This window comes from Triturus cristatus, chromosome 1_2 (genome assembly GCF_964204655.1).
Source record: "Triturus cristatus chromosome 1_2, aTriCri1.1, whole genome shotgun sequence".
Taxonomy (NCBI): domain Eukaryota; kingdom Metazoa; phylum Chordata; class Amphibia; order Caudata; family Salamandridae; genus Triturus; species Triturus cristatus.
In genome coordinates this window covers 397,326,199-397,352,789 of record NC_140580.1, presented here as the reverse complement: position 1 = coordinate 397,352,789, position 26,591 = coordinate 397,326,199, and the positions used below count along the sequence as shown (strand labels likewise).

Here is a 26,591-nt window from a genome sequence, read left to right as displayed (position 1 = left end):
TAATACATTCTAACGCCATCCAAGAGCCATGTCAAAGTGTGAAGCTAATTCCATGGTAACATAAAAGAATATGCATTTAGGGAGCTGGCCTGTTCGTCCAAAATGCCATCAGATCTGAAGATTATTCATATCAGACTAATTTCTTAGAAACTGTGATTTTGCCTAAAATTGCAAATATAGGTTATTGTGGAAAACCAATATAGTATCCTTGTATCCAGTGTCTATGTCAGATGTTGCCTTCCCGGAGCCTTGCTGCACCTGGTAAATCTTGTAAGCCACGTAGTGGTAACACCACCCAGGATACTCCTCCTCCCCACGCCTAATGGGGCTCCGCTATGGTTTTTTCCTGTATTATCAATGGGATGTGAGGAACTAAAGACAACCTTTTTCTGTTGCTCTTCCTCTTTCCTAGCAGGAACCTGACTGTTTCTTGTTAACACTCTGAAATATACCCTTTATCTTGTGGGGTTTTCTGAAATTCAGACTGTTCCAACCAAAAGCCAGGCACGCTTTTCATTTTGACTGACAGGCTATCTGTGGGTGGGTGGAGATGCTCTGGCTAAAGCACCAGGTGTGTGTAGTCTGAGGTAGGCAGCCACAGACCTCTGGTCCCCCTGTGTGCAGAACTGAAAAATACGTTTTAATGAAAAGAACTATCAGCTACTTAAAGAGACCTTCAAAAGTCTGAATAAAATCTGTCTGCAGAACCGTGAGGTCAAACAATCAAGTTTTACAAACATATCAGGTGATGATGATCACTTGTGGAACCAAGTTAAGGAGTCCACGTTTTTGAAGGACTCTCCTTGAACCATTGACTGATCTGAGGATATTGTGCAATTTCAACTGATTGTGCCCTTGAGCAATCTAAAACAAGGGGATAAGCCCATCTTTCATCAGTTTCTGTCTGCATCAGCTCGAGGTCCTACTTTCCTAAAGATCGTATTCTAGATTAAATGAGAAGACACGTCCAACTAAAGAGTCAATAACACCTCTGTTAGAATTCAATTGCGTTTTCTCTCACCGAATTCATTTTGATGAATCCCTAAAAACCGATATAGCAAGAATGATTGCCCCAGGTTAAGTTTTATAAAGTTTTGCAAAGTTTTTCTACCTTCATTCAGGGCGGAGTTTACAAACTTAGCAAACTATCCCTCGTTTTAATATGGCTGTATTTCTTTGTGTATTAGCTGCGTGTATCCCTTTCTTGTTTTTATCAAAGACACAGATATGAGAGTGGATGAAAGTGAATCTCCCGATCCGTTCTATGCTGCTCTCTGCTTGCGAAGATAATACACACGATGGAGTCTGATCTAACCTTCTGATGGGGCCGTGTCCTGAACTTTGTCAGATGCACAGTGTGGAATGTGTTGGTTGTTTTATATTAGCAAATGTCATCATAACCTTAAAGGGTTATCATAACCTTAATTAGAACATTGGAATGTTGGGAGCTCCATTGAAGACAATGGAGTGCTCCCTGCTTCTACGGGCCGGTAAAGGCCCGCAGAGCAACATTCCAATGTTTTACAAAGGCCTCTTGGAACTCAAGGGGATTTAAATCCCCTCGAGCTTCGAGAGGCCTTTGTTTTATTTTTTAGAACATTATGCCCTCTAGTGGCAGAATGTTCTATAATAGCCTTATAGCCCTTCGTAGCAGGGCTATATGGGCTATTAAAGCCCCGCTCCCTTGTTAAAGTCCCTCGCCTTCGGCATGGGCCTTTAATGCAGTAGCGGGCCTTTAATAGCCGGTATAGCCCGCTACAGTGGGCAATAAGGCTATATTATGTACCGTTATTCTATGCAGGCAATGTGCTGCAAATATCAGTACGTATACACCTTATTTATACAGATTTGCCTGCTTAATTTTAGTGGAAGTTCCCCACTCTTTCCAACTTGAAGTTTAAAATGGCCGGCTTTAGCAGGCAATAACATCAAGCCTTGATCAGCGAAGAGTGGCTTAAGAAACAAACAGCCATCTATATATTTATTTGTGCTGCTGTCTACTGAGCCAAAACCTAGAGCATCAGTGTTGTCAATGTTGTATATGTTTTAACCCCTTCCCCGCTCATGACGGAACCACTCCGTCATGAGCCACGGGTGCCGTGTGCTCATGACGGAGTGGTTCCGTCATGCTGCGGCCGTTGGCCGCCGCTCCGCCCACGCGGCGCTAATTCCCCGCCTGTGCGGGCGATTAGCGCAGTGGGCGGAGTCGTGACGGAACCACTCCGTCATGAGCACAGCTCAACCGTGACTCATGACGGAGTGGCTCCGTCATGAGCACAGCGCCACCGCGCTGCCCCCAAACCCCCCCCCAGCGCTGCGGCGGAATTCCTGCCGCAGCCAAGGGGTTAATTCTCCTTAGAATTTCTTTTGGCCTATAACCTTTTGCTGCCACATGATGCACTTTATTTAAAATAGGATCCAATATGAAAGCTGCTATTGTATGGCATTTTTCCAAATTGCATATGTTTTTAACTCGATTTACTTGTTGCGGTAAAGGTTTTTGTATTTCTGTATTTCGTTATAATGGTGAATATTCTTACCTGCACTTTGCTCATTGTGGGCCATTGCTTGCCTTCTTCTACCTGTGGACATTCTTCTTTGCTATCTAAGGGAGATCTTGGAACTGGTTTTGAAGGATATCCATACCTCTACCACGGACTAACTCGTGCATAAAGTGCTGTTGTGATATATTTATAACTGCTTTTTCATTTGTTTTTCCTTTTTTAACTAATTGAAGTGATTTTATTGTAAATTTATCACATTGTCCGCTTTTGTATTTTATCCTATCTACTGTGAAAATAAACTGTGCTTGTATTTTAATATGCTTAGTATGCAATAATTGTGTGTATTCTTTATGCGGACCTCATTAGAGATCCAAATTCGTAATAAGTGTATTGAATTAAATTGTGTTGTCAGTGTGTAATTCCACGTTGTGAAATAGGGCTACAGTGTTTATTCATGTGTACTGTGCATTTAGAGCTGGTGTAGAAGGGGTTGTTACCTGGTAATGTCTTCATTGATGAAACATTAACTTTTATTAGTCTTTTGTTGAAGTATTTCATGTGCTACCTTTGGTTTTCAGAGTATTGATCGAGCACACCAGAATATGAAAGCAGGAAAAATACTTATCAGCAAAGGACAAGTGGAAAATAGCCAGCTCAACAGAAGTCCCTTTTCCTATTTGGAAAATCCACAGGAGGAGAGAGACAAGTAAGGAAGAAAAACAACTACATTGGCCAAGATGAGGTTTGCCAGCATTCATGCAATTGTATATGATGTGGGCTGAGAGATATACATCTCAGAATATTCAGCCACCACAAGTGGCATTATTTGGAGGGGTGCAGAGGACGCTCACTATAACCCCTTCAATGGTCGCCTGTACTATGAAAGAAGGGATTGGCCTATTCCAGTTTGAGCTCAGGGCTTAAAATATCCTTCATTGTACAAAGTAAGCGTAGCAATCAAGCCATCAATGGGGGCCAGAGGAGTTTTCCTCCTTAAGAAAAGTTTGGACAAAGTGGGATCCAACAGTAGAACGTCCAACGATATTGGCAACGGGTAACTGTTGCAGAAGCAGTTTTGCAGGCAAAGGCAACAAATATTTCAAGATATTTCAAGGCATTCTAAGCAAGTGATTCTTCTCTGTGGGGGTTGGTGGTCTTTAAATGCGATCTAATGTAAATAGACAGCTCACGTTTGACCAGGTGTGCAGTTCCTCCCTAGTGAAAATATTGAAAACATGGGCCATATTTCGCACATTTAAGGTGGAGAGTCATCACCTCGGGAAAACTTGGTACTACAGATGGAAACATTGGAGCATTCTGTGCAATTCCCCTATAAATTAACTAAAACCAGGTAACACGCGGAAAAACAAGGCCAGAACCACGAGTTCCGGAACCCCGCAAGCTGAACAACGACTTTGCCTTAACCACGCATGGGCGTGGTTAAGGTAAAGTCGATCTAGTGTTCAGGATGGGTGGGGAGAGAGGTGCGTCAGTAAGAACAGGACAGGTAAGAGGCTATTTTTTAGGGGGTGGGGAGATCGGGGTAGTTTTTAGGGAGTGGGAGTTCAGGGTAGGTTTTAGGGGGTGGGGGTTCAGGATTGTTTTTAGGGGGTGGGGGTTCGGGGGTAGTTTTTAGGGGGTAGGGGTGGGGTTAGGAGTAGTTTTTAGGGAGAGTGGGGGATTCAGGGTAGTTTTAGGGGTTAGCAAGGGATCCGGAAAAACAAGGCCAGAACCATGAGTTCTGGAATCCTGCAAGCCGAACAACGACTTGCCTAAACTACGACTTGCCTGAACAACGACTTTGCCTTAACCACACATGTGCGTGGTTAAGGCAAAGTCGGTCTAGTGTTTGGGATGGGCGGGGAGACAGGTGCGTCAGTATGAACAGGACAGGTAAGAAGCTATTTTTTAGGGGGTGAGGGATCGTGGTAGTTTTTAGGGGGTGGGAGGGGGTTCAGGGTAGGTTTTAGGGGGTGGGGGTTCAGGATTGATTTTAGGGGATGGGGGTTCGGGTTAGTTTTTAGGGGGTGGGAGTGGGGTTAGGAGTAGTATTTAGGGAGAGTGGGGGATTCGGGGCAGTTTTTAGGGGTTAGGAAGGGATTAGGGTAGTTTTTTGGGGGTGGGGGTTCGGGATAGTTTTAAGGAGATGGGGTGTTCGGGTGGTTTTTAGGGGGTGGAGGGTTTGGGGTAGTTTTTAGAATGTGGGGGTAGGAGTAGTTTATAGGGAGTATGAGGGTGTCGAGTAGTTTTGAGGGAATGTAGGGGTTAGGAGTAGATTTTAGGGAGTGTGGGGGGTTCAGGGTAGTTTTTAGGAGCATGGGGGTGTATTTAAGGTTCGTGGGAGAGGGAGGGGGTAAGCTTAGCCACAGATACCTGTTTACCATGCATTCCTTTACCAGAGAAAATCATGGCAAAGGAACGCGTGCTAAAGCAATTCGTGGTTAAGACGCGGATCGTTGCAGAGACCGCGTGGTGAAGGAACTCGTTGTATAGGAACTCATTGTTCCGACATACACCCACTAAAATGTCATTGTTAGGATGCAATTTGAAATAACCTCCCATCAGATTGAAAATTGTATATATATGCCATGTCTTCATATCTACCTTCTGTCTCCTTTCATTCCTGTTCCTTCCCTTTAAAGGAAATGATTAGTCTCATAATATGATAAAAAATATCTACATGTAGGAGACTGGGTGGGAAAAAGAAGCTACACAGATCTCATCATCTAAGTCAGTAAATAGAGTCTCTGTCCCTCAGGTTAGATAGAACTCACAGACCAAGGCACTAGAGCTTCCATTTAGGTTGTAGGTTTAGAGTGGAGACCTATCTGTAAGGTTATCCCATTCTTACGGGTTGTAGTCCCAGACCCCAGTAGTGAAGATAATGTCATAAAAAGCTTCATAACTAATGATGATCTTGAAATGTACCAGATCATAGTAGCAAATACCTCTGACACCAAAGAAATAACATCTGTAATAATCATTCCATAATTCACTATGAATTATAATTAAAATATCCACATAAAATATGATGGGTTCTCAAACATTTCGGTGAATATTTATTAAAAATAAATTGCTGGGTGTACGTCACAAAAGTGATGGAAACCTGCATAAACTTTTGTTCTGGGGTTTACTTTGCAGCGTAAAACTTTATTTGCTCTGGAACTTAGCCCCAAAGTAACGCAAAGTAGCACTAACCCAGCTGTGCATTGCTTTGCATCAAGGGGGTGCTTCCATGCAGCCACCCATGGGTTCTGACGCAAAGTTATCTCTATTAAAAATGGTGAACAGGGTTTGCCCGAGAAAATAATGCCTCTTTGAGGGCAGCACTAAATAGGAGAAATGTTTTAGTTTCTTCTAACATTTTTAAACTATGTCTATGCACAGTATTTTTTACTGCAAGGGTACTCTCCCTATACAAAACTTCTGCTAGACATCATACACATACGCACCCTGCTACCAATAGTGTGGAAGGAATATGCTGTGAAACAAACTGGAATGCTTATAATGCCCAAGACTTGACAAGCATGGCCGCTTTGACAAATGGTAGCCAGATTGTCAGTCATGTCCAGAATACGGTAAGGAAACGCACCTTAAGCCTGTGTCTCCATAATGCTTAAAACGAAATTAATATGCCAGGCATAACTTTTTCATGCCAGGGGCATTGTAATGCATAGAAAGCACACAATACACAAAGGGCAACTACTTTATGCCAGAGGACCTATAACGCCTAGAATGCCCACTGCTTGACAAAAGACATCTTATTCCAAAGACATCATATTATCAGCAATGCCCTAATATGCTAAGGGCCTGAGCCTTTACATCAGGGCCACCTCGAGAGATGCCATGTTGGCTAGAAAGCACACATGTCCTCGGTGAGCCACTTTACAACCGGGCCACTGTAATGTCATGCTGTCAAGAATGGCCACAATATGCAAAGGAGGGTCACCTTATGTGGTGGGGGCACCAGATGCCAGGAAAGGCAACCACACAATGCCTCCAATGGTGGGAGCATCTAAAATAGCCTAAAAGATTTGTGATCTCCAGGTAACACACATTGCGGCACGATGGTCCTATTGACATTGCTACTGAACTGAAAGACTGTGGTAACAAGTGGCATGCAAAAGAAAACAATTACAAATGTCTATGATTAGGTTGCTGAAAAGAGCGCTGTCACTTTTAGGTGGGCAGAGCTTCAACTTTGTATTTAGCTTGAAGCAAAGGTTGTAACCCTAAGATTTGCTGAAGAGTAAAGTTGCTTGCTGCACAGTAAATGCAGGTCGCAAAATCCCCAGTGGGAAGCAGCTGAAGGGAGATGGGATGTGTGGGCCAGGCAAGTGACTCTAGGGACTAGTGAAGTAAGTCTAAAAGCATCCAAGAGCTTCAATGTAAGGGTCTCAAAAAGTGTGCATAAAATGGCTAGCAGAAAGGCTTTGAGGATTGTTGAGGGTTTCCACAGAGAGGGTAAAGGTCGGTTGAGGTCCTTTTTGGACTGGGCTGTCAGTTACCTCTGAGAGGCAGCAGATGGATTCTTTGAGGTTATAAAACCAGCTGATGGTCTTAGAGAGCTGGGAAAGGAGGCTGTAGGGGCCAGGAGAGGATGTTTTAGAGTTTCTGTGGGCCAGTTGATGGGCTTTGACAATCAGCATTAGGCGTCTGAAGGTCTTCAGGGATTAGTAGAAGCCTTTGATTGATAGCTGAAAATGTAAGAGTCTGCAGAGGGAATTTGAGTCTGGTGGCTACTTGGGTGTGGCTGAGAGTCTGCAGGGCTGACTGATCAACGTAGGGTGATTTATCGTGGGCTGATTACGTAAAAGGGGACAAGGGCACCCAAAGGAATTAGACAGGGACCGTGGGAGATTATGTATTACAGGAAACAATGGTCCCTGAAAGCAAACAATTGTTAAACATAAAATGAATATAGCCAAGATTGGTGCTATATTATGGCCAATGTCCAGCCGGACATGGCAACTTTAATAAGTAGAAATAGTTATCAGAGATTCAAGGAATGTAAGTAGATTCTTAGTGGGACACAAGCCTGTATCCTGAAACTTACATATCGTGAGGACATGAAATGTGGAACAGATTCAGGCAATTACAATGATGGCATCGTGGGCTGATGGCAGGATGTGGGTGTCTGTGGGAAAGTTGTGGTCAATAATGGAGATTTGACAGAGTGTGTGCCAGCAAAGTGAGCTGAGTGCTGAAAGAATGGGTCAGAGGGACTGGTGCTGGGGATTGAAGACAATTATAAGATCTGGCGTTCTCTGAGGACTGTTCGATGACTGACTGAGGGTGTCTGTAGAAAGGCAGAGAGTCTCTGATGATGGCTGAAGACTAGGATTACCTGGGCGCAGGTTTGGGATCTTTAAGGGTCAGCTGAAGTTCACTAAGGGCAGGGTGTGGGAGTGTGGGAAGTTCTGGGGAATAAAAGAGTCTCAAGCATCAGATAGTTTCCCTCCACCCTTCCTAGGAGACCTGAGAACCTCGCTCGGAGACCCCATTTCCATCCTCTCTCAGCCAGGCACCATCAGAGCTGAAGTGCTCAGAGCAGTTCACGGTGCCTAACGCAGACCAATATAATATTATTGGATCAGGAGGACCCTGAAGGCAAGCCTCTAGGCTTGCATTTCTGCCTTCTGCACTATACCTGTGCTGCTGATGTCTGTGCTGTTGCCAGTACCAAGGACTGTGCTGGGTCTGATCAGTGCATGAGAACAGGCTGCACAGCTGCTATTGCTGCCTGTGCTTTGTGCACTGTTATGCAGAGGAGTGCGTCATAAAACATTATGTTTGCCCTGCTATCTGTAGATATTAGCAAGCAACATGCATGAATATCTCTAAAGCACTATGGGCCTGATTCATAAAGGGCCTTCGTACTCCTGGCGGAAGCGCCGCAGTAAAGGGGGGTGTCTCCGCATTCGGGGCGGAATATCCACAATGAGAATTCTTATTGCAGAGATTCCGCTCTGCGTGCAGAGACTCCCTCACAACTGCGGGGCCTCCGCCAAGAGTGTGGGGGGGCCCTTTTTAAATCATACCCTATGTCTGCAGAAATCAAGGTTTGCCATTACATATTTTAGCAACTTAGGTCACTTGGGGTTTGGTCGGCACACAATTTCTTCTCTTTTACTAATAGAAGGCTCAATAAATAGTTTGAAGCAGTAGCGCTGCAACCCAACAGGGGTGGTGGGGGCGGGGTCGGAGAGAAGGGGTGGGAAATAATAAAATATTTTAAAAAGACACTAACCTATAAGGCCGACCGCTGCCTCTTCTTCCTCCGTCCTCCTTGCAAGGAAGCACACAGCCTCCCACAATCCCCTGACCAATCACTACGCTGCCTTTGCAGCGATGTGATTGGTCTGAGCGTCGTGGTTCGGTGCGCAGACAGGGGCTGGCAGGCTGTGCATGCTCTGCACCCAGGCTCTAATACAGCCTGGGGGGAGAACATGCAGAGTGCGCTTGAAGATTTGGCCGGCCTGAGACGGCCGGCCAAACCAACATGCGCACTTTAGGTGCTGCCAACACTCCTCCCCCTGTGACGCAGTGAGCCCAGCCCGCTCCCCTGGCTTTAGCTGCAAGCTGAATACAGAAAACCAAATGATAATAACAGATGTTATTATCATTTTATTTTATGTATTCAGCTTGCAGTTCAATCAGTGGGGCAACGCTCCTCCACCTTAATGGAGGAGTCGCCACTGGTTTGAAGTCTGCCATAGACCAGAAGATGACTTATTGTACTTAGAGCACCATTTGTACATCATGTATTTATGTGAAAGCTCATTGGCTTCCCTTTAATTTCACAGATACAACTCCAACACTGATAAGGAGATGGTGCTTTTGAAGATGGTGGATTTGAATAACAATAGCCTAGGAATCATCAGGTACTTTATTTTAAGGTTTATTTTTTCATTTCATTTTCAGGTGAACTAAAAATCAAACCTGAAAAGACAATCATAATGAATGAAATTATTCTCAACTACTTGTATAAAGTGCTTGATATATCTGTTTTTTTTGTTTTTAAATACCTCGGATAAAAGGTGCTAATAATATCCTGTGTAGAAATGTTGATATATCATTCAAAGAGCGATGAAAGGCTGAGTTCACCGTACTGGAAATAGAACATGTGACCACCAGACTGCAAACAGATGTCTGTGGGGGAACATTGGTCACCTAAGCTATTACTTTTCAGAATACTGAACCCAGAGTCAATGATCATGAATGCCATATCAAACAAATGCGCCTCAGTTTCTACAATGTGTGTACAGAATGGTCATACGATGCGTTATTCATGGATGAGGAATGAAGAAAAGTTCTAATACATAATAAAGAAATGTGTATTTAACTAATACTAAACTATGTCATGTGGAGTTTCTCAGCATTCAAATATTTGCTTTCAGAGCGACTGGTACATAGGATGCCATAACCAATTTATTAGCTTGAAAGAGCAGTGAGAGAATCTCTTTTAAAAAAAGAAAACTGTCCCTTGTCAGTGAGCGTGTAGTCATCCTACATACCATGGCCTTCATCTCGTTGTAGCTAGTTATACCTCTGACACAAATTAAGACCTGCTCAGAGCTGATTTTCGTTTCAAGTTTAAGGTCCTTGAGGTTCTATGTGAGTACTTTACAATCCAAAAGGCCATTTTCACAAACAAGGGTAACAGCCAGTCATGTACATAAATCATACAATAGGCATATGGCCAACAGAATAGTGTGTCAGGAGGAATATTGGCCATCATAAACTGCACACCCAAAAAACCGTGCCTGAAGAAATAATGTACGTCAGAATCCCTCACTGGGAAATACAATTTAATCATCAAAGCAGAAATACAAAAAAATAAACTCATGACCTATGTGTAACAAACATTTTTTTTAAAGGAACTTTCCTTTAAAACTATAAAATCCATAAAAACAGTTAAAAAGCATCAGACTTTAAAATGCCTATACATACTAAATACATTTAAGATTCCTTGTGGAACTTACTGTGCATTTACAGACAAATTCATTAACATCATGTCAGACCCTTACCATGCGATCTCTTAGCGTTAATAAATGGGAAGAGGGTCTGGAATTCATATGAAAGACTAAAAATCTTGAAGCAATTACAGATCTCTACCCTACAGAAATTGCAAATTGGGGACAGCCACATACGGCTTGGGGCAATGTAAGCTGGGCAGACAAATAACAGGTGGGCCTGAGACTCCGATTGTGCATGGCAAATGGGACAAGAGGTGTCACCTAGTAAATCCCATCTCGCTGTGAACAACCTTACTGGTAATGAGCCTATTCTTAGTTGGAAATATAGCTTTCTATCATGTGACTTGGTTACAATATCCCAGAATGGTTCCAGCTCTGGAGATGGCTTCACTTCTAAAAAGAGCTCCGTAAGTGATGAAGAATCACTCACTGCTCCTGTAGATGTTATCAGTCACCCAACCCCAATACCTTTCTTTCAACAGAGCTTTGAGGGGAAACTGAGTACTTGCTGGGTTCTCCCATAGTGTTGCCACGCCAATGCTTCTTAAGATGATTCTAACTTCCTGCAGCCATTTGATTTTTTATGGCAGTCTGCTCTAATTAAATCCTTAAGACCAGCAGCATAAGGTGTCAGTTCCGGGGTTGTCCAGATTTTCTGCCAATATAGCAAGGGACGCAATCTGGCTCTATCGGCCAGTGCCTTTCTACCTAGGTCATGAAGCAATGGACGTACTGGGGTACTTTGCGGAAGTTTAATAATTTTAAGTAGGAACCTGTTTTCTGCTGCAGTTAATTTAGAGACGTTCTCAAACCCCCAAAGCTCTGCCCCATATAAAGCGAAACTGACAACTTTCGTATTATATATTTGCAAAACTGGGCTAACTGGTTTAAGTAGAGATGCGTTAAACTCAGTTTGCAAGGTTCTAGCCAGTTGTCGATGCCTCAGCGTGGCCATGTCAAATTGCCGGTTCCACCATTTGGACTAATGGGACGTGAGAAATACTACCGCATAAACCGCGGTTACAAGTCAAATACTGCAAGCATAATTGCTATCAGAAGAAAGATTGGAAAAGCCAATGGACCTGGCCTTGACGAGCATGCAATGTTTTTATATATTTACTGCAGAAATTATATTTTGCAGACATATGTAATAGACATAAACCGTGCAAAATTAATAAAAAGTAAAAAAACGGTCTTTTTTTAATATGCATATGTGTGCAAAAAAAGTAAGCAATAACTTTAAAAAAAAAGAAAAATAGTATTAAGGCGGAAATGAAAGCAGAGATAGGCCTACTAACCCCGGCACTACATTTTAGGTGGATGTGTGCATGCGCATAAGAATATGCTGTTACTCACAGAGAAGAGAACCAATTGCTGAAGCACGCTCATTCATTGCTCTGTGCTGTATACTGTGGTGGGTGGATGCAAAATGTGAATGACATTTGAACAGACCAATGAATGGAGAACGCTTACTAAAAGCCTCTGTATGTCCGTGTGTTTGTATGCATTTTTAATGTGATTTTTCAGGAAAACTTTAGGATGCCAAAACAAATAAAGCTGTGTCTAGGTCAGATCTCAAAATCTGCCAGAAGGATAGTATTACTGTGACTAGTTTGATTTAGGGAAATATGTTCCTGAGAATAAGGTGGAAGATAAAATAAAGCACAACAACGATTATTACGATAGAATGAAACAAGTCTCATATGACAGTGTTTTCCCACTCCTGAGACAGGAGACTTGGATTATTAGGAGGAGCTCGTCAAAAGTTTAGATAGATTTTAATCATCGGAGCTAGTATGATATGAATAATTTTATAATGACCATCAAATCGCTCCTCTTTTTTCTAGGATCGAGTTGGGATTATTCCTGATCATGGAGAAAATATGTTTTTAATAATTGTGATGTCAAAAGGCAAAGGAGCACAGAACGTTTCATCTGAGATATGCCATGTCTACGCTAGCTCACATTGTGGCAGGGAAAAATAAACCAATGTCCTTGAATCTACGAACAATATTGGATTGAGATCAACATGTTGTGAAAATAGAAATGTGCCATGTTGAATAAACCCCTTTTCATTCATGTTTCCTAATATCAGCTGGTTTGCAGTCCACCCTGTAAGCATGAACAACACAAACCACCTTGTGAACAGTGACAACATGGGATATGCATCTTACCTTTTTGAGCAAGAACAGAACAAAGGTTTCCTACCAGGAGAGGTAAGAAACACATGTCAGCATTTCAGGGGTTAAGAACAGCATGCAACCCCCCAACCCACACATACACAATGGTGAAGTAGGAGAGAATGTGATGGTGTTAATCTTGAACACGAAGAAGAAAAAGAGGTGGGGGTCAACTTCAAGACTCTTGAGTTTACTGCTACTAAAAATGCTGTGGTGAAAACTTCAGACAACATGAGCTTTGTGGCTGTGTCAAAGATTAGGAACTTAGGTTTTGCTCAATTCAAAGATAGCATGCTTTGGTTATTCAAGAGTCCAAGAATAGAATAGAGATGAGATAGTTGAAGGAACTGTTTCCATGAGGGCAAATTATAGTTGGCTGTGGATATTATTCTATGGAAAATGATGCCTGAGCTCAGCTCAACTCTCCCAGTGAGTTTAAAGAGTGCAGAGTTGAGCATAGGTATTTTATGTGCCACACAGGATCAGAGTGGCCAGTGATTTGACAAACAAAGTGTCTTGACAAAACTTGAATACATTTTATGCCCAGGAAGAGGTGAGGCAGTGCAAGAAGTGAGTGCAATGGCGGATTCTCAGCTAAGGTGAAGGAGCATTGCCCCACTGTTCACGGAGCAGTGTAAAATAAAAAATAAAACAATAATCACTGAAGTTATTATCATTTTATTTTTAGGATCCTCATGGGTGGGGAGGGGCTTGGCTCCCCTGACGTTGGGGAGGAGGAGTGGTTGCTGCACTCTAAAATGCGCATGACACTTTGGCTGGTCTTGAAGCACGCAGTCTGCCTCTGTCATGTCTTCCTTGCGGCTGTATTGCTTTGTGTTTACTCTAACAGTGGTAAATATAAAGATTATTGAGGGCCCGCCTAAACAGAGAAAGGGGTGGTTGAAGATTGGATCTTCTACAATCTGTCTGCATGTAGCATGTTCCTGTCCACAATAAACTATTAGAAACCAGATTCACAAGTGATTGTGGTCCTGATTCACAAAGAAATATGAAATCAACATCTCAAGGTTCAGGATCTACTATGTGTAATTTTCTCATTTTGGCAATTCACAAACGTTTTCCAGGTGATGCTTTAAAACCCTAAAAGGTGTAAGCCAATTTTACCATTTTTAGTGAGGGAGCACATTCACTTTAGCATTGATTAGCAGTGGTAAAGTGCACCGAGTCCTAAGGCCAACAAAAACAAATTGAGCAAAACAGGAGGAGAGAAGGCAAAAAGCCTGGAGGAAGACCACCCTAAGGCTGACAGGTTTAACATGTGCCCCCCAGCTGAATGTGGGCTGAACTACTCAACGCACTGGGAGTTCTCATCATTGAGGCGGAAGAACCTGGACAGACCATCATCATTCAAGTGGTCTGACCCAGGGTGGTGTTCAGCCGTGAAGTTAATTCCCTGTAGGGAGATGGACCACCCCAACAGTTTGGGAATCTCACCTCTTATTTGCATGAGCCATCTGAGGGTCCTGTGGTCTGTCTGAACTCATAAGTGAGCCCCAAACAGGTATGGTCTCAGCTCCTTTAGTGCCCAGACCACAGAAAAAATTATCTTGCAATAGCACTCCACCTCTGTTCCCTGGGAGGTAGCCTCCTACTGATGAAGACTACAGGTTGTTCTAGACCCTGCTCATCTAACTATGCCTCTATGCCTTGCTCTGACGCACCAGTCTGCACTATACATACCTGGGACACGTCAGAGGCCTTGAGTACAGGTGCTGTACACCAGGCTGTCCAGATCACCTAATCGGGCTGCTTCCTGGTGGTCAGCTCAGTCAATGGGGCAAATATGGTGCCATACCCCTCAAAAAACCTTCTATAATATCCAAGGAAGTCCTTTATGTCTGTCACGTCTCTCTGAGTTTTGGGGGGTTCTGTTATATGATTCCCACTAGAAAAGTTAGGACTGCGTATTGAGATAACAGGCTGTCAGAATGCAGGGAATGAGTCCATCTACACCATCATAGACTGTTGTCTCAATTCCTAGCTACCTCACAGTGCCGCGGCCGAACCCCTAACCTTCTTGGGGTGTCAGGTGATTTCAGCAACCTCGAACATTACAATCTGATCCTCAAGGGAATCATGGAAACAGATCTTACACCTTTTTAGTGTTTACTCATGCATGCCCTTGGTAAACAAAAGAAAGATATGAAGGAAGTTTTCAATACATTTATTTTAAATAATTGTAATCTTGCATAGGGAGAGTGAGCTGTGATTATTAGGCAGATAAAACAAAGCAATGTAACCAGGATTATGAACACGGTGAAAAGAATAAACAGTTCAATCATCGCAGTCTCATTTCCATATATCCCTACCTATCACTACCCCTATTCGGAGAGCCTAGCGGGTGTACCCTCTGCCTTATCTCTTAGGTTAGCCTGAGACCCCATACCTGGATGACTTGGTCTAGAGTAGGATTGGCAATACCTCTCTGCAGGATCAGAATGGAAGACTAGCATTAGTACAGCTGCGTGTCAAACACAGACTTCGTTCCATGACCGTTGTGGCTGGAGTGCCCCTCTGACCCATAAACAGACAGTGCATGGTTTAAATAATAATACTACTACTGTGTTAGAAGCTGTCTCAGAGTGGGCAACGGAAGCACTAGGATATATGTTCTGTTCTAAGCCTTGAGCGAAGTGTCCAGATTATGTAGTAGGAAAGGCTGTCTAAACACAAGCAGCAAGTACAGCGTCTTCTAGGAAATAAAATATTGAAAAACAATATAGCCAAACAAAGTCTGATAAAACATTTAAAATGCAAAACTAAAATGGAGAACCAGAGTTGGTCCAAGAGGGCCTCACTACAGTTCCCAAGCCAGGATAGTCTCAATCTTGTCCTAGAGGGACTGCACCTTGCCCCTGCCCATCAGGTGTCCCAGATACCCCACAGATCCCTGCCCTATCTGTCACTTGCTGGCCTTGTTAGTCAGGACTGCCTGTTGTACGGCCTGATGCACCTCCTGGGCCTCAGCTTGCCACCTAGAGCCCTCTAGAGTTGGGCCCTCCTTCTGTGCTTTACAGAATTCTTCCTGGGTGAATCCGCCCTCAACTTGGCATCCAGAAAGCTCAGGCAGGTCTCCAAGGTCAGCAGTGTCCTCCCTGGTCAGCTCCAGGGCAGTCTCCTAGAGCACCCCTTCAACCTGGACCATGGGAGTTTCAGAGCCTGGTTTCCCATGGCCCCTGCCTTTTGCTGTCGTGGCAGCTGCCTGGGTAACTTTTCCAGGCTCCAGGCTTCCTTGACTATCCTCTTGGGCAACCATGGACCCTGTGGTCAAATACACCTTCTCAGGCAAACCTAATATCACCAGGTGAGATCTAAGCTCCACTTCTTTTCGGATAGTGTGCTCCAGATCATTGCCTAACAAACAATCTGCACGCATGGCAGAGCTTCCGGCTACTTTTATAGAGCTTGAGACCCCCCACTGAAAGGGAACCAGTGTCACTAGGTAGTGACTCTCCTGGTTGTTAGCCACTGCATCCTGGTGGAATGTAGTTTGTTACCTACTCTGAGGAAACCAGATGACACTTTACAGAAGTCATATTGGCTCATGTTCCCCTCAGAGCCTCCAGCCTCTGCCCATTGATGGTGACCCACTGCCTGTAATTGGAATTATTGGAATGCAGTGGGCTTTTGACACCATCTCTCTGCCATCCAGGGACTCTATGGTAACTCTACACTGGCCAACCCTTGGGTCTGCCAACCAGTGGGGTGCTGTGCCATCTCAGAACACTTGCCATCCCTTTTCACATGCCCATACGTGTAGCACTCCTGGCACCTGGGGACAAACTTATCTGTTTCAAAGATGCATTGTTATTTTGGCCAGGTTCGGGCTGTGTTCCCTTCCCCTATGAACTCTTTTGGGGGTCTTGAGAGAACTCCTTGTTTATATTTTTTTCTCCCCCTTCTTTCTTATGGTGGGGACCCTGGCCAACCTTTTGGGAATGTCCCCCACATGCCTTTTTGCACAATGTGGTCCACCTTCTTAGCAAGCTCCGTGGGGCCATTGGGCTTTCTGTCAACTAGGTGTAGGAGCAGCTCTGTAAAACACGTATTGAGCATGTGCTCTCTCAAAAGCAGACTGCACAGCCCAGTAAAATCCTAAACTTTGATGCCCAAGATGGGTTTGGTAGTTTATGGCTGTCCCTGAATCAGAGGCAGTACCTCTCAGGGGTCGTTTCAAACTTGGCAAATAAAATGGTTTTCATAGGATCATACTTTATCTGGTCCCCCACCTCAAGTCAGAAACGTGTTCCTCCCCACTGTGGGCATGTGTTTTCACAAACGTGCTCCGCAAACCCTGTGGGTCTGACTGCTCCGTCATAGTCAGAAATCAATTTGTCTATGTCATCTCCCACTACACAGCTGGGCACCAGGTCTTGGGTATGTGAACTCTCACCTCCCCAGTGGACACTGAATGCATGATTCCACCATTGTAGCTGGATTCTGCTTACTTGGCTTGAAGGTCCTGTTCCTTCAGGCTCCTATCATGAGCCATTCTCTACTCCTCCAAAGCCAGCTTCTTCTCTTCAGGTGCCCTCTTGGCAGCATCCTCCTTCCTGGCTGCCTCCAGTTTCAACTTGGCCACCTGCAGCCTGAACTCAATCTCAGCCTTCCTGCTTGCCAGATCCTCAGGGGACAGGTTGAGAGTGGACACATTGCTCCCTGCGCTGTCTAGAGGCTTCTCTCCTGTATGCAAGTTGTCCTTCTCTTCCTCGGATCCTCCGCTTCCTCTAAATTCACTTTCTCCTCCTCAATGGTGTCAAGCTTCACCTCCTCTGTGGTGGGTGGACTGCATTCTCTTGTCCTCATTTGCACAGAGTGCTTTCTGAAGGTCCACCTTTATGGTCTTCTTTCCTGCATTTAGCCCCCTCTCCTTTCAGACCCTCTGCAGCTCAGCCTGGCTGAGGCCATCTACCTTAATCAGCTCAATCTCCATTGTAGGAAAAAGGAGTTGAGTTGAACTTAAATTTGGAAAAAGGAAACATAGGTCAAATATGGTGTCAAATTATTTATCTGGGATTTTAGTGTTAAACTATCACTGTATGGTACTACATAAGCAGAAGTACTGGATCCCACCACTGAGTACCAATGTGAGGAATGTGGTTGTTGGTTGAGGGGTTGTGAGCCCTTCTCAAGCAACTGCCACAATCCTTGTCAGGATAACCCACACAAAGATACCAAATTGACCGGTGCTTAGCCCTCTGATAGCATGACATTTCACAAAAGCAGCCAGGCTTAACTTAAAAACAATGTTTAAAGTAATTATGCAGCACTTAAACTAACAGCACAAAAAGTATCTCACACTAATTCAGAAGAATAGAGTTTAATGTCATAAATTATGTGACATCAAAACGACAAGAATCCGATCAGTAGAATAGGAGTTATAATTTTTTAAAGCTTAAAGTGAAAAATTGCACCCAAAAAACAGTGGACATTTAGTCGTGTGAGAACGGGTCAAAGTAAAAAGATATGGCTAACTGCGATGGAGTGTGGTTCTGGCACACAAAGTGGATTGCGACTGTTCTTTGATTACTTTAGGACTTAGAAGAATTTTTGTCGAAAAAAATCTGAGAAGGTACTTTTCAGTGGGGCAAGGCAGCTGGCAGAGTCTGAGGAAGAGGCGTCATTGGGGAACCGCTGGACAAAGTCGCCGTACAGATTTCTATATTCTGCAGCCTGACGAAGCTACAGGCTGTAGCTGACAAGGGCTCCACGAGGCCGGACACTCCTTCTGCGAGGAGCTGTTAAACAGGATTTGCTGCTGTGAGGTCAACTGGCGATGCACCTTGGGTTGATTGGCAAGCAGATAGGTCCAAGTTTCCTCTCGGTTCTCAGAGCACTTTTTGGCTAAAAAGTTACTAAGTTCCAAGGTTTTAATTTGGGTTATCTGGGCACCTTTAGAACCACTTCCAAGGTTCCAGGGCTAGAGGTGCACCACTTGGAGGATCAGGACTCACTCAGACTGGGTCTAGGTGCGGGTTCAAGATGCTTCAAGCCTTTTCTGTTCCTGAGGCTCTGATCAGGTAGCCAGCCTACTAGCCCTTGGAGTCACTCTGGTGGTCCTCGGTTCAAGCAGGAAAGCATGTCTCAAGCAGCAGCAGGCAGACTTATGAGGGCTCAAGGCGGCTTCAGGCAGCAGGGTTGTCTTCTTGGTGCAGCAGGGCAGTCCTCTTAAGTAAACAGAAGGCCACAGGCAGAAAGGCAGTCCTCTGAGTGTCCTCCATAGGTCCAGAAGTTAACTGAAGGATCGGTCTGACGATCCTTATGTTTTGCCTGGTGCCAGTTTTAAAGAGGGGGGGGGACTTCTAGAGTTTTCTTCCATAGATGCCGTTGGAGTTTCCTTCCTTCTTGCCCTGGTCCCAGGATGTCTGGGAACACAGACGGCTAGTGTTAAATGTTTTGTGTGAGGGCTGAGACAGGTTCTTTAAAGTGTAAGTGTGAGTGTTCACACCTCTACCCCTCCCTTCCTGTCAGGATGGACCATTCTACCAACACCCAGCCCCCCTTTTGTGTGATTGTCTGGGAGGAATACACAAAGGCCAACTACTCCTAGTCATGTGACTCAGTAAACAGGCTGCAGGCACCAAATGGTTAAAACAAGGAATGCCAATGTTCTAAAAATGGTGCGGCAACAAAATGGATGGATGAAATGCTGAATGAATCAAACATTCACCCCAGTCAAGAGATCTGTGTTAGATCCATTGCTCTTTTGCTCACTATGCCACCCCAGTTTGGCAAGGCATATGCAAATGATCTTGAATCCATTGGCACAGCTAGCAAGGGGCCCATGTCCGGGCACACCCATCCCACTTAGGGCGAAAAGTGAATTTGTCAGCCCGAGTGGTTCGGGTATACCCCTGGAGTCAAACTAGCTTTGCTGATGAGGCATGAAACCCTGAAACCTGTCCAGGATGCTAGTTTCCAGTCCAGGGAAGACCTGACCTGACAGTTCGGGCTGGACTATTCCCATGGGGAGCAGGGTCGAGACTGATTTGCATATGACTGGGTTTAAACTGGAATGGCATGGGGTGCAACATAATTATGGATTTAGGCCCAGATCTCTGTACTGGGTTGAACGCTTGAGATTGTTCAACATTCTGTCCATCAACTGTTCTATTTGTAATGTTCTAAAAATTGCATTTTCAAAGTTGTGACCTAAAATCTGACTTTACCATTAAAGAGGATTTTAAATTAGAATTCCTTAGACACCAAACACGACAGTTCTACCTGTTCCAAAACAAATGTTCTCACTTATGAAATGTAATAAGGTAAACAAATATCATACTATGGGAGAGGCAGGCCTCTTGATCTGAAAAGAATTGATGTTCTACATTTATCATTGATTGGGAGGGTGAATGTCCTCAAAATGACAATGTTCCCAAACATTTTATATCTTTTCCGTGCTATACCTCTGTTAGTTGAGGAAAAAATTATCAAACGGCTAGAATCAATTTTTATAAGGTTTATTTGGCAGTACGGGAAAATCAGATGCTCCACAAATTTATTGTCACTCCCGAGGGATAGGGGTGGGCTTACCTTACCGAATTTAAGACTTTATCATTGGTCCTGTTTGTTAGCTGAAATGGCCATCCTTTTTCAGTCTACACAGTCTCTTAACCTAGAGGATAGAGATATACAGATGCCACCATCTATTTTCGAGTTATTAGTTGGAAGAAAAGCACAAGGTCTCTTGATGTGTGAAGTTGATCGTAGATATTATAAAAAACCTCGTTTTAAGATCTTGGAAGGTGTTTGGGGAGTTTGGAGAGCTATATCTAGGCTCTTTAAAATCCCCAAAATTCATGCGTATCTCCACCTTAGTAATTCTAGTATATTTTGGGGGAGGGGTTTAGATAGGAATTTTCGGATTTGGCAGGAGCACGGAATTATGACACTAGGAGACTTGGTGGGTGAAGATGGGATAAAGGGTTTTGATGCCCTCCAGAGTAGAGCTGGTATTCCCTCAAGTCATTGGTTCTTTTATGTTCAATTGGTTAGTGTATTCAAGGGTTTAAGACTCAGGCTGCCTATTGTGTCAGAAGTCCCTTTGATTGATATGCTGGTAAAAGGGGGCTTGAGAATTAAAATAATTTATACGTTTTTGTTGGGTGAAATTAAAAGTGATATCGGGAAAATGGAGAATACACTTGCACGGAAATTAGGGAACCCCGATGTTGATCTGGACATGGCTCTTTATCTGAATAAAAAAGTATTTCGCTCTACGAACTTGAGGGCTCAACACTATAAGACCTTGTTTGATCTGTATTATACCCCCGCAAAGCTCTTTTCATGGGGGGTTAGAGACGATGATAGATGCCCCAGATGTAACATGGCTCAAGCAGATCTGCTGCATATGTTTTATAATTGTGGTTCGTTATCAGCTATCCAGGGAGAGATAGCTAAATTCTGGGGGGAGTTATTAGGCCAGAGGATAGAATTGTCCTCCTCTTTGATGCTACTTGGCATAGATAATAGATTAAATCTCGGGAAAGCTGAGGAAGCCCTGGTCTTTATATCTGTAGCGGTGCTTCGGATATTAATTACCTCAGGTTGGAAGGATATAAATGCCCCCTCTTTTCAGATATGGCTATCTAGATTATTGGGCATATATAATATTGAGATATCTCTCTATGCTCAGAAGGGGAAGAAAACTCAGGATTTTGGTAAAATGATGTGGTCTCCTATCTCTGAATGGATCACTGCAAGACCAAGAGAGTGATGTATACTGTACGGTGGAACGTATATATATACTGCCATTCTGTCTTGATTTACTTTTTCGTTTTAGGTCTAGTTTTCTAAAAATGTAGCAGAAGTATAAATGCTGTTAATATTTGTTTCTGTCTACTGTATCATGTAATATCCAACTGCATCAATAAAAAATCGTTTAAAAAAAAAAAAAAAAAAGGGAGAGGCAGGCCTCAAAGTAGTGAAAAATGATTTGTTCGTTTTTAAGACAAGGACACAGAAAAAAAACAAAGTGCATGTCCAACTTTTTAAATGCAATCTACCCTGCCCTATGGGCCGTTTAGGGCCTACCCTTGGGATGACTTAAATGAATTGCAAAATAGAGTTTTGGGTTTGGCAAAAGGTTTATTTTGCCAAGTCGAATTGGCAGTTTAAAACTGCCCCTAGGCTGCAATGGCAGGCCTGTGGCATGTTTTAAAAGGGCCACATTCCCAATAGTAGTATTTAATTTAACAGCCTTGGGTATATGGTATATCACTTTTCCAGGAACTTATAAGTAAATTATATATGCCAATCAGATATAAACCAATTTTACCATTTTTAGGGTTCAAGCACAAGCTCTTTGGCACTGGTTAACAGTGGTAAAGTGCACAGAGTCCTAAGGCCAACAGCAAACCAGGAAGAGCAAATTCAAAACGTTTGGGGGAAGACCACCCTAAGGCTGACAGGTCTAACAGGACTCTACACACAAAGTTGGAATTTGATTCATAATTGCTCCTTCTTTTCTTCCTTAGAGGAGAAAAAGTACTCATTGACGTCTTTATTCAAATTGAGCAAGTACCTACATTTAAGTTCATTATACAGTTTTAGGGGAAATGATCCATAAGGCAACAAAACCTTGCCTGTAGCAAGTTGTAATTAAAAAGGATTGAACATATGAACGTGTAAACTCCACTGAACAAATAGAAATTGCCAAAATTGCACAACACAGCAGAACTCTTTGTTGTTCTTTGGGCAAGTTAATATGGATTTCTGTGTTAATTTCTTTATTCAACATCAGTTTTGTTTGTGGGTATTGTGAATTTTCTACCATAAATTGTTTATTTTTATAATGTTTCTACAACACAATCTTCCCAGGCGGCATTAGAGTGCTGTACAAAAACTAGTGAACTGTTAAACAGAAATGAATGTACCCAAGGAGCACTGCAGGTACATAATCAAATGTATAAATGTACAAAACAGCCTGGCAGATAACAAACAAAGGTCAGTATGCATCTAAGAGAGGGGAATACAAGAGAAGATATCTGTAGAAGACAATCATAAAAGAAGTGAATAATTTTATTTATGAGCAGATAAGAGTGACTGAAGCAATAATAAAATGCATTTTTCAAAGTACACCAAGATATCTTGCAAAAAGGGTTGTAATGCAAAATACATTGGCGAGTCAAAGAGGAGATATATGAGGAGGAAAAGAAAGGAAAAAACGTAAATGTGACTACAACCTAAATATAAACTGTTGGTCAACGAGAAGGCTACCTTCTAAGCAGACTTGCCTTGTTCATAAACTAGGCTGTGCAGTTAGATTTCTGATGCCTGTAGTATAATGCTTTTATCATTCACTATAAGAGCACTCATGGATCAAAGTAACTGAATAAACCGAGACTTGACTTTGGAAAAGCTAGACAAGAGTGAACAGGTGGAATTTCTTCTAGCGACTACTCAGATGATAGGTCAGCCTTAGCTCTTGGCTGATATTCAATCTTACTTGGCATACGATTATGGGCACAGGAGCTAAGGCATAAGGAACATTTTGATCAAGCATTGGCAAGGTCAATCAGTCTTCCTTTGCCAGTGGCTGTTGGTGTTTGCTTTGGCAATACTTCTAGAATAGTGGTGCAAGCATTGGCAAAACCAGTAGTGGCAGGCAGTCATCTTGGAAAGTTATTTTGTATACTTCCAAGAATGTATCATGTTGTGTCTCACAGCATGACACCAGCCTGGAAGTGAACAAAATAAAACACCAAGGCGACTGCTCAACACTATTGGCTTTGCCAGCACTTGCACCACACTTCTACAAGCATTGTCCAGAGTGGTGTCACATGGCAGGCACTGGGTGGAGGTTTGGAGTGGAAGAGAGGCAGAAGAGGAGGGAGAGAGATACAATGAGCTACGGTTGTGCTGCATTTGTAAGGGTAGTGATGCAGTGGATTTACCAGCTTCGGTTTGCACACACACCATATACTCACCTGGGCCCATACACATTCATACAATAAGCTAGTAATACCGCCGGAGTCAATATTGAGTTTTACCTGCAAGATTTTGTTATCTTTACCCAAATCTTACCAATCCAATCTCCTTGACAATAAAGTTCCTCTGGTTAATTAATCTAGTTGCTAGTAGCATAGATAGAAATAACATTTAAGGTTTTGTCCAATAATCACAGACTCAATGAGTTTTAAAGGTTTTATCTAATCAATAATTTTGTGAGTCAAAGATCAATTACAATGTTAAAATCGAGTTTCATTCAGGAAAGAAATCAAATTTAGTTCAATAATAAATCTCAATAAAATATTGTGATGACAGTACCTGTAAAGGGAGGAAAAAGAGAACAGGTACAAAGGCAGATTTCACAGAATTATATTTACCTAGGGTGATAGATGAACCCAACTCCTTGAAGATGGGCCAGATGGAGTCCACCGGGACAGGTGGAAGACAAAGGATCAGGACAGGTTCAGGACCGGGAAGGTGACCTCTTCTAAGTGCAACGCCAGCGTCGCACCCCTCTCTGGCACTACTCTCCTCGAATTTTCTTCCGCAACTCCCCTTCTAGATGATTGGATTATCGATCAGTATTTCGGTCTCTCGAGCAGGGTCTCTGGAATCTGAGACAGCGTCTCAGACAGTGTCTGCGGCAGCATACGGGTCTGTGACGTGTCGGAATGACGGGCCTGACAGGCGGGTCTTGGGCTCTGGTCTGACCTGCGTGTCTCTCTAACTAACTTACCTCAATTATACTATTCTGTGTTTGTGTACCACCCCAAAATGTTTCAATCTCGTGTTTTCCCCTATTTCTAATTGGACAGGGCAAGGAGGTAAGTTCAGCACACCATCAAATGTAATATTTTACTTATGTTCTTTGTTCTATGTTTCAGTCCCTTAATTTAGTTTTCCAAAGCTTTATTCCCACCCGCAATTCACATTATTCTTAGTACAATTTAATATTATGTTGCTCTTGTCCGGGTCGATGGGTTAAGTTCCCATGAGATTCTCCCCAGCTTGTCCTTGGCTGGGTTTCAACAATGTCATCATGGTTCCGGGCAGGGTTTAGTGTGCGTGCGCACTGGTCAGGTGGGTTAGGGATTTCAGTCACCCTCTGAGGCCCAAATACGAACTAATAATAAAAGTCAGAAAAAGACATATTAGAATACGAAAATAAATGAATTAACTGTATACCACTTATTACTACACTAATCCCATTTACTTATAATAATCTTTCGCATTAGCAATTAGTAAAACTTGCAAGGTTTTGTTTAAGCAGTAGCATGTGCATTAACATGTGAGTTTCAAGCGGGCATTTTAAACGCTATTGCGCAGCTGCAAAAGTTTCCCTCCAAGCATAGAATAAGTCATACTACGTAGATACAGTAGATGCATGAGCAGTGAAGTTCCTGCGTTTTGTCGGCCATTTTAAGACACTCTGGTTACTGGTTAGTAATACACATATGAAAGCATCCCCTAGATGCAATATATTTTGTGGAATGCAATATTAGTATTTACAAGACAAATTGATTAAAGTGTTAGACGTTATTTGAGAGGATTGCATCCGAGCAAGTTTTCTTCTTTACGAAACCTTGCTCCATCAGTAGGAGGGGAGGTGGAGATAGGGGGAAAGGGTGTTACTGGGGCTTAGTGGTTAGATACCAAGGATGGCTGGGAAGGAAATGGGGTGGGGAGAGAGAGATATGAGAGATGGAGACAGAGGAAAGGGCAGGGAAGTTCTTGCCCATCAAGTGCTAAAGAACTCTGTTGCATGGAGTCAAATAAGACTTCAGTCTGTAACCTTCAGAGTCCACAGAATTGACGTGTTTTATGTAGTGAGACCCACAGCCTTACCTGTTTGTGTTCATGGGCAGCCTGTGCTTGTCCAGTACAAGTTCCTGATCCTCTCCATGTATTAGTGGAGTAAAACCTGCCAACGGAGCACAGGTTAGGGAAGCTATGGACAGGATTTAGGGGCTTATTACGAGTATGGCTGTCTTGAGACCGATGTACCCGTGCTGGCGGCCCTACCGCCATAACCTAGGTGGTCCGACCGCCTGATTACAAGTCTGGCAGTCAGACCGCCACTAGCGTGCTGCAACACCTGAATCCCGCTGTGCTGGCGGTGTTCAGAGTGGGGAGGAAAGGTGGCAGTGCCAAGCCTGGCACCGCTGTACATATTATGACTTGCCCTTCCGTAAGCCTTTTCATGGCGGTGGAACTGCCATGAAAAAGCTGGCAGAACGGCAAGAAGGGGGCCCCCAAGCAAGCCCCCTGTGCATTGTTGCCCATTCTGGTATGTGACTGGGGGCACACGTTGTGCCCCCCTACGCCTGCACTGTTGTGCGTGCACTGGGTGGCAGGCACGGCATGCTGAATGCCAGCAGTGCGCACACGACAGTGCAGGTGCTGCTGGGCTGCTGCATTGGCTTCAGGCTCACTCAGTGAGCCGAAGCATGCCGACAGTGTGAGACCGCGGCCGGCACTCTGCCGCCCTGGCAGTCCAGTCATAATGCGGCGGTCTAAAGATCAGTGGCATTGCGGTTTTATAGTATGCGCGGCTTCGGCGGGCCGGCAGTCGGGCCACCGAAGTCTTAATAAGCCCCCTAGCGTTTTGATTTGAGAAATTCAAGACTTTATTGCAGTCTTCTTTGTTGCTACCACGTTCGTCCACCTTTTAAACCATAGCATCACTTCAACTGCCCAAGCACTGTAATGACTATGTTCTATTTCTCTCTGTTTTCGCTGTTTCTTTAATCTGTGTAAATCACTACCTATTAGAATTGAAAACTCCTGCATGCAGCCTCTTCAGGACTTTTCGACTCAGAGGTCACAAAGTATCTCTTTGACTTGTTCCTCCTAGATTGTATCTGTTTTCTAGGCTTGTTCGTGAACATGTATACAGTGTCGGAGGAATGAAAACATGAAACATTTATTTGAATAATCCCTGAGAATATCCATCTCTC

At 43.5% G+C, this 26,591-nt stretch overlaps 1 protein-coding gene across 2 annotated transcripts in view; it reads left to right on the top strand.

The window, feature by feature from the left end:
* Window positions 1–26,591, top strand: part of ASAH2 (N-acylsphingosine amidohydrolase 2) — a 323,355-nt gene that overhangs the window by 86,298 nt on the left and 210,466 nt on the right. For both annotated transcript variants that reach the window (XM_085605439.1, XM_085605430.1), the window contains exons 6-8: window positions 3,083–3,210; window positions 9,311–9,388; window positions 12,579–12,699. In XM_085605439.1, coding sequence (XP_085461565.1) covers window positions 3,083–3,210; window positions 9,311–9,388; window positions 12,579–12,699 — 327 coding nt within the window. The remainder of the gene's footprint in view (window positions 1–3,082; window positions 3,211–9,310; window positions 9,389–12,578; window positions 12,700–26,591) is intronic.